At 45.6% G+C, this 14,610-nt stretch overlaps 1 protein-coding gene across 5 annotated transcripts in view; it reads right to left on the reverse strand.

Annotated features, from left to right (window-relative positions):
- Ilrun (inflammation and lipid regulator with UBA-like and NBR1-like domains) overlaps positions 1–14,610 on the reverse strand; it is a 76,002-nt gene that overhangs the window by 37,844 nt on the left and 23,548 nt on the right. For all 5 annotated transcript variants that reach the window (XM_059282451.1, XM_059282452.1, XM_059282450.1 and 2 more), the window contains exons 2-3: positions 12,800–12,954; positions 6,818–7,015 (exon numbers count right to left, since the gene is read on the reverse strand). In XM_059282451.1, coding sequence (XP_059138434.1) covers positions 6,818–7,015; positions 12,800–12,954 — 353 coding nt within the window. The remainder of the gene's footprint in view (positions 1–6,817; positions 7,016–12,799; positions 12,955–14,610) is intronic.

A 14,610-nucleotide genomic window follows, 5' to 3' on the forward strand; every position in this document is an offset into this window, starting at 1 on the left:
GCACTCGGGAGGCAGAGGCAGGCGGATCTCTGAGTTCGAGATCCAGGACAGCTAGAACTGTCTTGAAAACCCAAAAACAAAGCAACAACAAATAGACGATAAATAAATGTACACAGTAAGTAAATAAGAAAACCCTTAGGGAAATTACTAAGAAAAGTCCATATGAGACAAGCTGACAGTTGAGGTGGATTTCCTGTGCTAAGTGACCCGTGGCCAGACCTTTACTTTTAATCACAGCAGACCTGACCCTGATTCTTCCTTACTGGGTGCTGTTCTAAGAGGGTCACCAATCTCTCTAATCCCCTCAAAATCCTGAGAGGTGGCACTCGTTTACTCTCTAGTCACAGAAACTGAGTTGTGGAAGGTACTCTTTTCTACAGGTCACTCAGTAACTGCATTCCTGAAGTCAATCCAAACAGAATATGGAAGAATCAACAACAGCAGCTGCTGATCCTTTGATAAGGCCAGTAAAATTGACAAGCTTATCCAGAGAAGAACGTCAGGAAGAGCAGAAACCCACAGCATCAAGGATGAAAAGGGATTTACCGTCAGACACCATGCTGAAAGGACAGCAGGACACTACACCAACTGACACCTAGCTGAGAGGACTAGTGCCTGCAAACCACCCAGAGTCACACAAGATGAATGACATCATCTATGTAGAGTTAGGAAAATAAATGCAACTGACAAATGAAAACCTAAAAAATTCTAGGCCAGCTGGGCAGCGGTGGCGCACACCTTTGATCCAGCACTAGGGAGGTAGAGCCAGGCAGATCTCTGTGAGTTCAAGGCCAGCCTGGTCTATAGAACGAGATCCAGGACAGGTACCAAAACTACATAGAGAAACCCTGTCTGGGGGGGTGGGGGGTGGGATTCCAGGCCAGACTGTTCAATTTGCAAGTTCTATAGAAGAAAAATATTAAGAGGTTTATAAAAATTCTTTTAAATTGTATTATTACATTCACCTATTTGTGTGTGTGCAGGTATGGATGCCTGTGCATCCACATGAGACTCAGATGATAACTTAGTCAACTCTCCCTCCACTGTGAGTCCTGCTGGCTGAATCAGATCCTTAGGCTTGGTGGAAAGCACCTTTACCTGAAGAGCCATCTTGCCAGCCCAAGGTCCCTAGATTTTCTTATCAAAAACTGGGATAGCTAGGCATGGTTGCACACATCTTTAATCCCAGCACTTGGGAGGCAGGTGGATCTATGAGAGTTTGAGGTCAGCCCAGTCTACATACTGAGTTCCAGGCCAGCCAGGGCTACATAGATAGACCCTATCTCAAAACAAAACAAAAAACAACCCCTAAAACCCAAAATCAATAACTGGTACAGGTGTGTGAATCTTCTGAGAAGTAGCTTTCCAGGGCCTTTCCTGTGACTGTCTCTCAGGCCTCCCTACCCCAACAGATGACCACACCCTGCGACCCATAAGACTTGAGATTTAGCGGCCATCTTTTCTCCATGCTGCCCGGACACCTTATCCAGCCATAGCTCCTGTGGAGGCACACTAAGTATTCTGTGGGTGTTATGCTCCACTATCCAGGTATCCTGAAGGCCCATCGTAGGCAATGGTGGACCTGTTTCTTCTTTAGGAAGTCCATTCTCTCATGGCCACAGGACTGAAGTCCTCAGCCTTCAGCAATGTGGTCACTTGTGGCCTGGCTCCTGAGACTATGAGGAAGCAGCCAGCCCAGCAAGCCAATATCAGGCCCATCCTGCCAAGGCAGAACACCAGGCCAGGCTTCTGTGGGCTAGACTAGAGTCACGCCTACCTACTCCACCCTGCAACCTCTGCGGGTTGCAGCAAGCAAGGGGCACCAGCAGGGCTGGGATGAGCTCCCCCCTCCTCATCACATCACCACACTGAGCTATCTTGAACTCAGAACTGTGTCCTGCACCAAGCGGAAAATGAACTCCTAGTGGCTATCCTCCCCACCAAACGAACTGGTAGAACGGATTAGCAGCGACGGTGGCGGCGGCGGCGGCGGCGGCGGCGGCGGCGGCAGCAGCAGCTCTGTCCTACAGAGCAAGCCCACAGCCCATCACACAGTGAATGATACTATGCTGAAATAAACAGAATGCATTACTAAGCATGTTTTCAATTACATCTTAAAATCCATTTATTCTGTGTATGTAGGAGTGTGTGCATGCCACAGTGTGCATGTGGAAATTAGAGGACAACTTGCAGGAACCAATTCTCTCTCTCCACGGAGGATGCAGGGGATGAAACTCAGGGTATCAGGCAGGCTTGGTGATAAAGGCCTTTACTCACGAGGCCATCTCACCAGCCCAGGAGAACATTAAAAAAAAAAAAAAATCCTCAAGTAATTTCTAGATATAAAAAAGAGAAACAACAAAAGAAAAAAGGAAAAACTGACTTTAAGTGCTATTATGCCAACGCCTAACTCATGCCTTCTGGACCATGTCAAAATAAAAGGTAGGTATAACTCCCCAAGCAGCCTGATGAGGAACAGGGCATGGCATTCCTGCTGAGAACCAAAGCTTGATCTTGGCATTTCCTTTGCAAAGGCAGGAAAGCATAAGCTCTTTCAAGACAAAAAGAGAAACGCAGAGCTCAAGACAGAGCAAAGCCAGGTGTGATACATGCTTCTAATCCCAGCAGAGGCAGGCAGATCTCTATACCTTTGAGGCCAACCTGGCCTACATACTGGGTTCTAGGACACCAGGGCTACATAGAGAGGCCCTGTCTCAAAAAAAATCAAGCAATGAAAAAGGACAAAGCAGGGACTTAACTGATTTCTAATGCTTTGTAGGTGGGGACTGTGGTATAATGAAAGCCATCACAAAAGAAATGAAGTTAACAACATCAATGGAGGCTGCTCAGCTCAGTGACAGGCTTTTGAGGATTCAAACTCAGACACACAAGTATGCTGTCAGTCACTGCCCCATACAGAAGCATCACTGCTTCATACAACTTGCCTTTCTATAGTCACAGATGTTCAGAACACACCCATCTGCATTTCTGAATGCAGATTTGTCTGAAAAATGCAGTGATTTCTGGTTTTTTAACTTTAATATCCTTCATTTTTGAGACTGTAATATAATTACATCCTTTCCTCCCTCCACCCCTCCCTGTACTCTCTCAGGAGTGCAGCCACTTCACATACTGCCTCTGACTCAGCAGATCTGGCCAGCCCTCACCACACGGCAACAGATAGTCTCAGAAAAAGACTCAAAAATTTAAAAGTTCATTTATAACTTTAAATGTCTCTTCTAAAACACTTTTCAGACAGCCCATATCTGTTTATAGGATTATTTCTACCAAAAACAAAACTGTGTTTTCAATTCAAGAGTTGCTCATACTTGATACTGGACACTGAGTATCTTACAGGGAAGATGTCTAAAGAACACTGTGGAGAGTTTTTAGGGCCTGAAGAGACAGCTCAGAGGCTAAGAGCACTGGCTGCTTTTCCAGAGGACCTAGGTTTGGTCCCCAGCATCACACTTAAGCTCACAACCACCTGTAACTCCAGTTCCATGGAGATCTGGTATCATCTTCTGGCCTCTCAGAGTACCAGGCACACATACACACACAAAATGCACTTACACACATGCAGGCAAGACACTCACGTACAAAAAAAATAATTTTTTTTTTGGGGGGGGGTTTGCAGTGGAGCACACCAAAATAAGGGAGGCTGTATTTCTGAGTTCAGGGCCAGCCTGGTCTACATAGTGAGTACCAGGACAGTCAAGACTACACACTGAGACCCTGTCTCAAAAAAACCAAACCAAAAAGAATGCTTGTATACTTTTTCCCCCAAAAAGAAAAGTTCTACTTCTTCAGTGTATGCGTGCGGTGCACACATGCTGCAGTAGTGCAGCCTGCACGCGGACGTCAGAGGTCAAAGGACTATGTACAACAGCACGTTCCTCCCTTCCTTTCCTTCCTTCCCTCCCATGTGTGGGTTCTGCTATGAAAACCAGCTCCCGAACTGCAAGCACTTTCCCCACTGGGCCATTCCACTGGCTCACAAAGAAGAATGTTCTAAAGGAGGGTTAACCTAGGATGGCGGCCCATACATAATTCAAGCACTCTGTAGGCAAATGGAAGAATTCAAAGCTACCTTGTGTACAGTGAGAAAGGGGCTCTAAAAGAGCCAGAGGCGTGCCAGGTAGAACAGCCGGTGGCCGGAGACTGGAGACTCAGCTGTGCGGATGCAGGGCATTCAAAACCACGGCCATCTAAAACACAGGTGAGGGAAGAGGAGGCGGCTCCAGAGCGGAAGAACCGGGAGAAGGGTGGTGGTGGCCCAGACAGCAGCACATAAACCACCAAGGGTGGGCCTCTGAGGGTCAGCCTGCTTCTCCTGTTCCCTGATGAGCCAAGACAGAACAAGATGGACCAAAAGCACCAACACCATGGACAGAATGGCCCAGTTGCCATGCCTTTCCTACCGTGACCAACTGGCACCTCTGAAACACTAAGGAAACTTACATCATGTTGTTCTCATCCAACAACAGTGACGTCTGTCTTAAACTTCACTAAGCTGCAGCATGTGTGAGCGAAAACAAGACAAATCAAAGCCCAGGATACGGCAGGATGGCGACACACACCTGTAACTGCAGTATTTGGAAGGAACAAGTAGAAGGATCACTACAGACCAAGGCAAGCCTGGGCTACATTGAGAAACCCTGTTGCAAAATAAAACAAAATTTAAAAAGTAAAAGCTTTACTGAAAAAGGCATGGGGCACACATCTGTAATCCTAATATTTGGTAGTCTGAGGCAGGAGGATCTTTGAGTTCAATGCTGGAGCTGAGAGATGGCTCAGTGGTTTAGAGTATATGTTGCTCTTACAGAGAATTTGGATTTGATTCCCAGCACCCACACTGAAGCTCACAACCATCTGTAACTACAGTCCTAGGAGATCTGACACCTCTTTCTAACCTCCAAGGGCTCTTGCATGCACATCATATCACATACACATACATATACACTCAGGCACACATACATACTCATAAAATTAAATATATTTTTAAGAAAGAGTTTAGTGCCAGCCTGTGTTATATGCAGAGTTATAATAGCCTTGATCTAGGGTCTTGATACATATGTAATTAAAACAGATAGTATCTGAGGAGGGCTGAGGATACAGTTCACTGGTAGAGGCCCTGGGTTTATCCACAACACAGGAAGAGGAGGAGGAACGGAAGGACAAAACTGGCAGGGGTGGTGCCACATGCTTGTCGTCAGAGCCCTTGGAGCTGGAGGCAGAAGGCTCGGAAGGTGACTGGCCACTCTTACCTATGTAGGGATCTCAGAATGCTTGGGCAAACCATACCCTGTCTCAAAAGGGGGTGGTGCTGGAGTGGTGGCTTGCTACCATCTGTATCTCCAGTTCCTGGGATCCAATGCCCTCTTCTGGTCTCCATAGGCACTGCATGCTGGTAGTGTACAGACAGACAGACATTCAGGCAAAACACCCCCGCCCACAGAAAATTAAAATAATGTAAAAGGGAGGGACTGGGAAGGGACCTGTGAATTTTCCTGGGGCAGTAAGGAAAGTAGGAAGGGGCAGGGAATGACGGGCGGTGATGATGTTAGGTCGTGGAAAGAAAGATTTCAAACAACAAGACTGTGAGTGAGGACACAGAAAAACAACCGTGAGGCATCTTCGGGGACTGGCGGTGGGAATCTGCCACATTACAGGAGGCACAGGCAGGGCAATGATGTCATGTAAGTACTATAAAACCTTCTTTCTACTATTAAATCTTCCGACTGTAGAAATATCTAAAGTTTCCATGGGCTAACTGTGAGGACTTACTTCAAGGATGAATGACGTAACACCAAAGGTCCCAATCACTCCCAGATCAGTCTGGGCATAGGATATAATGGAACCAACAGGAATTGGCTTGTAATTAAGAAAGGTGGAGAGAACAAATAACCAATCCAGGGTTTGAGCCTAATTACCACAGGATGTTGCTGGTGGGAAATTTTGAAATCCAAATCTATAGAACATCCAGGTGTTCTGCCCATAATCAGTTAAAACAAAGACCTGAAGCTCTGAAAACAGGCCCTGGCCACAGAGGTGATATGCACATCCTGTGCAGACAACTGGGAGCAGCTGACCCACACGGTGGAACTCCACTCACAAGGCAATCATTTCGGGGTAAAGATGCAACTGAACAGAGAGGAAGAGCAACAGGACGGGCCAAAGACACTACCTTGAAGAACTAACTCTGTGCAGTGCGGCACCTAAGGACAGATGATAGGGCTGGGTGGTGTGAAGACTGTAATGGCTGCTCCATTTGGCAATTGGACAGTTGCTGTTAACTACTCACTGTAGAGTGCAGAGGGTAAAGAACAGCCTGGGTTGGAGAGTGACTGGAAAATGTAGAGAGTATGCACCACTATTTAAAAAGCGAGGCAATAAAGGGAGGGCTAAGAACCTTAGCAGTAGGACAAGTCCTGGGACTTGGAGAACACCCACATTTTGTGTACTCTTTGGTCTACATGACTTACAGACATCTATAGGTCTGGGGTGGTCACAGGCCTGCAGCCAGTATTCTGACAGCACTATGAGATTACACAGTAAATTTAGTCAGCATCCCCAGTAAACGATGATTTACAATGCAAGTATATCTCACACACTCCACTGAAGCTGACATTTCTAGGGTAAAAGAAAGTGAACTAGACTGGACCAACGTGTCATTAACTTCAAGGCATTTACCTGCATGGCTAACAAGAGGCCACTCTGGTACTGTTACACATTCATTAGCTTTGTAAACAACGCTGTGAAGCTTGCTGGTACTGCCTTAATTCCTTCGCCCTGGTCTGCATGAGGAAATACTCACCTCCATAGTAGAGTCCTGTAGCAGTGCACATCCGCCACTGTCCCTGATACATTCCTGCTCTGCTGGGGCTGCACATCTGGACGCTGACATCTGCAATCTCTTGGGGCTCGAGCGATCTCACCATCACCATGTTCACATGTCCAAACTGGTCTCCCCCGACATACTTAAGACAAACCCCTGGAGGCCAGGCCTCTGCCCCTGAGTTCAAGCAAAAGAAAACCATGTTAGGAAATCAGTAGTCCTGTGCTGAGTTCTTATTGAACTGAGGAAAAGGCCTTCATATACACATGCAAGTCTACCCACATATCCCTGAGCAACACCATGTCTCATACCACTCGGCAAAGGGAACTCTGAGGGTGAGAGAAACAGGTCCGTGGGTAAAAGGCACTTACAGCAAAGCCTGGTGAACTCAATCTGACCCCAGAACTCACATAATAGGAGAAATCAACTGCCTTCAGTTGTCCTTTGGCATCCACATACATGCATGTGCACGTACATACACACACAGCATTTCTCAACCTGGGGGTTAAACAAACCTTTCACGGGAGTTGCCTAAGACCATTAGAAATACCAGATATTCACATTACAATTCATAACAGTGTCAAAATTAAAGTAGCAATGAAAATTTTATGGTTGAGGACCTCTATTACAGATCTCAGCATCAAGAAGGTTAAGGACCACTGGCCTAGAGATCTGTTTACTATTGTTCTGTTATCTCACGTACATGAATAGGTCTTTCTAGAACAAAAGGATGGCTCACATGTACTTTATGACTTTGGAAATTAGGTTCCATATATGATTAAGACAGTAATGCTCTCTTAACACAGAATATCACTTTATTAAAAAAAAATACTACCCTGTCATGTACCAATTTTAAGATAATAGCATCAGAAAAATCTAAAGGAAGTCATCCAGTAGCTCCAGAAAGCCTGGACATGACCGTAGGTCTGTGGCTACAGAAGTCTGGAGATGCAGAAGACGAACCCCAAGGAGGGCTCCCCAATCAGGCTGGTGTGGAGGCTGCTCCATGGAGACAATCCCAAGTTCCTTCCCACATCTAACAAGACAATTACAAAACGCTAAAACATGGTAAGTGAGCTCAGTGAAATCTCCTCTCTACAGTCAGCCTGAAAAGAGGGTAAAGTCTGCCAGGTGGCCGTGGCGCATGCCTTTAATCCCAGCACTCGGGAGGCAGAGCCAGGTGGATCTCTGTGAGTTCGAGGCAAGCCTGGTCTACAGAGTGAGTTCCAGGACAGGCGCCAAAGCTACACAGAGAAAAAAAAAAAGGTAAAGTTGTCTATCTTAGTGCTCTGAAGAAGACACCCAGCCCGAAAAGAGGGTAAAGTTGTCTTTTAGTGCTCTGAAGAAGAGAATGGGGGGGGGGGGCACCCATAGGACAATCTCAGTTACATGGTGATACATTGTCTCAGGAGGGAGGGGAGAGGGAACAGTTGTTCTTTTTCAACTTCCTTTCCAAGGTCTACTTTCATTTTCATTTCTATGATGCACAAAACATACAAACGACAGTGAGGAGCATGCTCAGGCCACTCTTGTGTGAGAACCACAGCTGTAACACCCAAGAGAAACTGTTCGCAAGTGTAGTTTAACCCTCACTGGAAACACTAAGATGGAAGTTGATGACAAAGAAAATTCTATTTACATTTCGTGCGCGTGTGTGTGTGTGTGTGTGTGTGTGTGTGTGTGTGTGTGTGTGTATGTGTGTGTATGCACGTGCAGTCCTGGGTATTGAACCCAGGCCTTGTGCATTCAAGGTGAATTCTACCAGCCAAGCTACATGGGTACCCAGTCTGCTTACATCTTGTTTTTTGTTTGTTTGTTTAATGATTTATTTGTATTTTATGTGTATAGGTGTTTCCCTGTGTGTGTGTCTGTGTGAGGGTGTGCAACCCCTTGGAACTGGAGCTACAGACAGGTGTGAGCTGCCATGTGGGTGCTGGGAATTGAACTCAGGTCCTCTGGAAGAGCAGATAGTGCTCTTAAATGCTAAGCCATCTCACCTACTTACATCTTTACAGAGAATATTTTTTTAAATTTTTTTAATTTTTATTTTATTGGTGTTTTGCCTGTATGTATGTTTGTGTGAGGGTGTTAGATCCTAGAGCTACAGACAGTTGTGAGCTGCCATGTAGGTGCTGGGAATTGAACCCAGATCCTCTGGAAGAGCAGTCAGTGCTCTTAACCACTGAGCCATCTCTCCAGCCCTACAGAGAATATTTCTATTTTAAACTCTAACCTCTGTATTTGTAAGGCTTCCAAAGCTTCTATAGCAAAAAAAAAAAAAAAAAAAAAAAAAAAAAAAAAAAAAAAAAAAAAAAAAGAAAGAAAGAAAAAGAAAAAGTCTCAATTCTACAAGTATGCATCTACACACAGCTAATGACAAACTCGGGGAAGTTACTGGGACAGCTCCATGCAGTTTTTGTGTATCTCATCTGTTGTGCATTCGTCTATTACCTAAAACAAGAAGTGCCACGACAATTACTATGCACTTAACTCTCTCAGTGAACACTTTTCTCCAAAAGCAGGCTATGAATGAGAGTCAGAGGCCAGAAGTGGCAGGTGTCTACGCTACTTCTACACCAGTATCTATTTCCTGAAGACGTCTGCAGGATTAGGACAATGCTGAGGAACCAGAACACGCCCATGTCCTCTAATAATTTACCCCTACTCAGTTCCCTAGTCAAATAGAAAACATTCAGGTTGCAGGTATAGCTTGAACTATTTTCAAAAGATCAAAAACCTTTTTGTGCACAGTACCTTGAAGGATAAAAATCTCAAGCAATTGCTGTTCACCTTTTCAAGAGGAATTAAGATACAAGAACTGACTTTCACACACAGAAGTGCTGAGACAGACAACAGCAGTTACCCCAAACAGTGTTTTAGGTCAAGGCGAAGGCAGTATGGAGTTCTGACCATCACAGACAACCTCCCTGACTCCTCCACCATCTGCAGAGCTATCTCCTGAGTAAATGATAGACATCAGGCTTTACAGAAAGCAGAACAGCTATTCTATAACGAATCAGGTTTTGTTGTTATCTTGAAACACTGCCTGTCTCTCTGTCTTTCTGCCTGCCTATTTTCTTTCCCTCCTCCCTCCCTCCTCCCTCCCTCCCTCTCTCTCTCTCTCTCCCCCCTCCCTCCCTCCCTCTCTCTCTCCCCCCTCCCTCCCTCCCTCTCTCTCCCTCCCTCTCTCTCTCCCCCCTCCCTCCCTCCCTCTCTCTCCCTCCCTCCCTCTCTCTCTCTCTCTCCCCCTCCCTCCCTCCCTCTCTCTCTCTCCCTCCCTCCCTCTCTCTCTCTCTCTCTCTCTCTCCCCCTCCCTCCCTCTCTCTCTCTCCCCCCTCCCTCCCTCTCTCTCTCTCCCTCCCTCCCTCCCTCTCTCTCTCTCTCCCTCCCTCCCTCTCTCTCTCTCTCTCCCTCCCTCCCTCCCTCCCTCTCTCTCTCTCTCCCCCTCCCTCCCCCCCTCCCCCCCCTCTCTCTCTCTCTCCCCCTCCCTCCCCCCCTCCCCCCCCTCCCTTCCTCTCTCCATCCTTCTCTAGCTCAGGCTGGCCTGGTTGTCAACCTCTTCCCACCTTCAGTTTCCCAAGTATTGGGATTCACAACATACCCAGGTTCCTCGGCCTCTTCAATATAGCCTTGTAGCAGGCTGTGGTAGCCCAAACTATAACCCAAACTAAGGAGGCTGAGGCAGGGAGACGGCACGCTTGAAGCTAGTCTGAGCAGTAAGACCCTGTCTCAAAACAAAGCCAAAGCCCAAATAAACAGCTGGGCAGGCAAATTCCAAGTTGTAAGACAGGCAAGGCTATAGAGTAAGACCTTGTTTCCAAACAAAAGAACAAATGGCTGGTGCGATGGCCAAGTGGGTAGAAAGTACCTGCTCCATGCCTGAAAATCGAGGGCTGGAGAGATGGCTCAGAGGTTAAGAGTACTGACTGCTCTTCTAAAGGTCCTGAGTTCAAGTCCCAGCAACCACATGGTGGCTCACAACCATCTGTAATGAGATCTGGTGCCCTCTTCTGGTCATACATGCTGTACACATAATAAATAAATCTTTTAAAAAAAAAAAAAAAGAAAGAAAATCAAAGTCAGTCCCCAGGACCCATGGGAGGAGAGCAGAGGACTGACTCCACATGTGTTATGGCACTCACGCACACCATAATATGAAATAAACGAAGTAAAAACAGATTTGCCGGGTGCTGGTGGCACACACCTTTGATCCCAACACTCAAGAGGCAGAGGCAGGAGGATCTCTGTGATTTCTAGGCCAGCCTGGTCTACAGAGTGAGTTCCAGGACAGCCAGAGCTACACAGAGAAACCCTGTCTCAGAAAAAAAAAAAAAAGAAAGAAAGAAAGAAAATGAACCAATAGAAAAGCACATGTATGTCTGAAAAACATTTTTAGTTTACAATATCAAGTTTGCATAATTCTGAGAAATATGAAGAGAAGCTGAACTAGAGAGATTTTTGATGTACTTTAAAACAGGAAATTTTTAAGGTGAAAAAGAAATTAAGCAAAGCAAAAAACAAAAAAAACAAACCAAATCCAGGCTTTGGCTGAGAACTAAAAGAAAAAACAAAAACTAGAAAATAGGAGCATTTTCCTGCGTCACCACAGGCCTCCAAACAATGCATTGCTGTGACAACTAGGAGCGAAGGCTCACAGGACATCACCTATCCTGGCTGCTCCATTTCAGACAAAACAAAACAAGTTAGCTCAGCCAGAGTTTCCCCATCACAACAAACTAAACTGCCAAAACTAAAAAAGAAACTGAGCCCAAAAAAGTAATTTATTTTTTATTTTTTAATTTTTTTAAGATTTATTTATTTGGTATACAGAAGAGGGCGCCAGATCTCATTACAGATGGTTGTGAGCCACCATGTGGTTGCTGGGAATTGAACTCAGGACCTCTGAAACAACAGTCAGTGCTCTTAACCTCTGAGCCATCTCTCCAGCCCCAAAAAAGTAATTTTTTAAAAGTCTGCTTGGGTCCCCTGAGTTTTATGTCATCTCACATCAAATCACCACGATAGAGAGGGCACTCACACACTACTACAGTCTTAGCTAAATTCTACTCTGCCTAGCTCGCTCTCTATAGCTCAGGTTTTCTCTTCATTTCTAAGCATGTTAAGGCATCTTCAGCCAGGAAGCACAAACCTCCACTAGATGGGACAGAAATACAAACTCAAAGAAGTTAGCAAGCAAGAGGTGGTAACAGACACTGCGTCTATCACACCATGAACAGGTCTGTCCACTGACAAGGAACTATGGTCAACTCACCAACGAGTCAAAATAACATGCTTTACTTAGTCACCTGCTAGTATTCGTTTTGTCCGAGACTGGGTCTCCCTATGTAGTTCTGGCTGATCTGGAGTTATTACATAGCCCAGGCTGGCCACAAACTAGCAGCGATCCTCTAGCCTCTGCCCTAGAGTCCTGGGATTACAGCTGTGTGGCACCGTGCTGAGTTACAATGTGCTTTACTAAAATGACTCACTCTTCTGAACAAATTTCCACACTCCTTACCCCATTTTCAGTGGTCTTAATCCCCATAGACATTCCAGTGCAATCTGAGTCCTGTGGCTGCACGGAAATGAACTTGCAGGGAGCAGATGACCACAGCTCTTCCCAACTACCCCACTCCAGTCAAGGAGGCACCTTCTCTGGCTGCCAGGGAGGATGAGTATTAATGAGATCACAAGCGGAATTACGGAGAACTTCAGGTGGAGACAATACTCTACCACACACAAGCCTAGTTTCTAGTAGCAAATGAGTATTAGATTGTGTCTGGATGCAGCAACAGACTAAGCCTTCTTCCTATTCTAAGATAGTTCACTGGTGTCTGGCCACTGTGCCGTATAAGATAATACTGTGGATAAGAAAAAGCTCAGTCAGGACATCATAGCCAGTCCTTTCTTATTCTAACTATTAAAAACCCATCAATATAGAAATTCCCGGTATACACTTACCAGAATTCTGGATCCGCCATGTTTTTATAAACTGAGTATCAGGAGGTATAGATTCCCCTTCTCCTATGGTGACGTCTTCAACGAAGGACATGGAGGGCACACTGATATTTGGGCTCTCAAAGTCATAATAAGCGCCAATTGCTGCTTGTAAGTTCCTATAGATAAAAAGACAAAAGACTGTTCAGTGCTGTCTAAAGGGTATTAAATGAACTGCCAAAACAAAGGGAAATCCTTTCTAAGGGTTGGTCACAGAGCCCAAGGCTCTTACTATCCAAGCCTTCACTGATCACTGCTGAGAAACAACTGGAAAAGCAGGACCAACAAACTTATGTGCCACTTTCCCCAGAAGACACTGCACAGGGGTAACAGACCACTACTGCTGTGGAGGATTACTAACTAGGCAAAGATGTTTCTGCTGCATTTGTTTAACTGTGTAAAGATGGGTTGCTTTGCCTGCTTAAGGCACCTGACTGGGCTAATAAAAAAGCTAGGCAGCAGAGGGACAAGTGAGGCTGGTGGGCAGAGAGAGTGAGGAGGAGGAGGAATCTAGACTCAACAGGAGAGAGGAGAGGGAGACACCCAGGGCCAGCCAGCCAGGCAGCCACCAGCTGACTAGACAAGGAGGAAGCAGGAAAGTAGACATACAAAATGACAGAAAGGTAAAAAGGCCCGAGGCAGAAGAGAATAAACAGGTTCATTTAAGTTCTAAGAGCTAGTGGGACACGCATAAGGTAAGGCCGAGCATTCATAACTATTAAGTCTCCATGTCACGACTGGAAAGCTGGCTGGTGGCACAAGAAAGCCTGCTACACTTCTACTCTTGCATGCCTAAGTGCAGGCGTGTGCCCACCATGGTGCACACACGGAGATGAGAACAGCCTGTGGGAGTCAGTTTTCTCGCTTGACCACGTGATTCCTGGAGCTCAGGCTCAGGTCATAAAGCTCAAAGGCAGGCGTCCCTACCCACTGAGACATCTTGACGGCCTAGTTCCACTTTTAAAGTACTCTATTGACTTAATTTTTCGGGAAAGCAATCCACGCATATGGGACAAAATCTGCAATGTACAGTGGGACTAAAGCATGCTACCTCTTCCCTCAACACTTGTACACCAGGACAGAGTTTCTCCCAGAGTATCCGTATGCACACAATGCACATACAGTGTGTTCTTACTTCCCACAGCAGATAGCATCTTATACTGCCCTTGCTTTATTACCTTGACACTGGGTCTTAAAGATATTTCTGTCAGTAATGAGCAGTCTCTGTCAGTGATGAGTAGTCTCACTGTCTGTCATAGCTGTAGTCATTAACAATCAACTAAGTGTTTCTGGCCAACTTTTCCAGTTTAAACATATCACCTTGTATACAAGCATATGATAGAATAAATTCCTTTATGTGATAAGTCTTAGAGGATATATCTGTATTTTCATTGTTGGATACAAACTTCCTTCAATACAAAGATGCAGAGCAATGCTTAAACTGCATGTGTGACAGCACCTGCTTCCCTGCTGACTGATGGTCAGTGCTTCTTCACTGTGCTGGATTTCTGCCAACCTGTTAAGTAAAATATTTCACTGACATTTTTAAATGCTTTTCTCTTTGCTGGGTGTGGTGGTTCAAGTCTATAAGCCCCCAAGAGGATGAGGTAAGAGGATTACAGTTTGAAGCCAGTCTTAGCTAAATATGGAGACTGTTTTTAAAAAAAACAGTAAGAGAAGAGACCAACTGGGCAGTGGTGGCACACACTTTTAGCCCCAGCAGTCGGGAGGCAGAGGCAAGTAATCTCTGTGAGGCCAGCCTGGTCTACAAAGCT

The sequence above is a fragment of the Peromyscus eremicus genome, chromosome 16_21 (assembly GCF_949786415.1).
Source record: "Peromyscus eremicus chromosome 16_21, PerEre_H2_v1, whole genome shotgun sequence".
NCBI lineage: Eukaryota > Metazoa > Chordata > Mammalia > Rodentia > Cricetidae > Peromyscus > Peromyscus eremicus.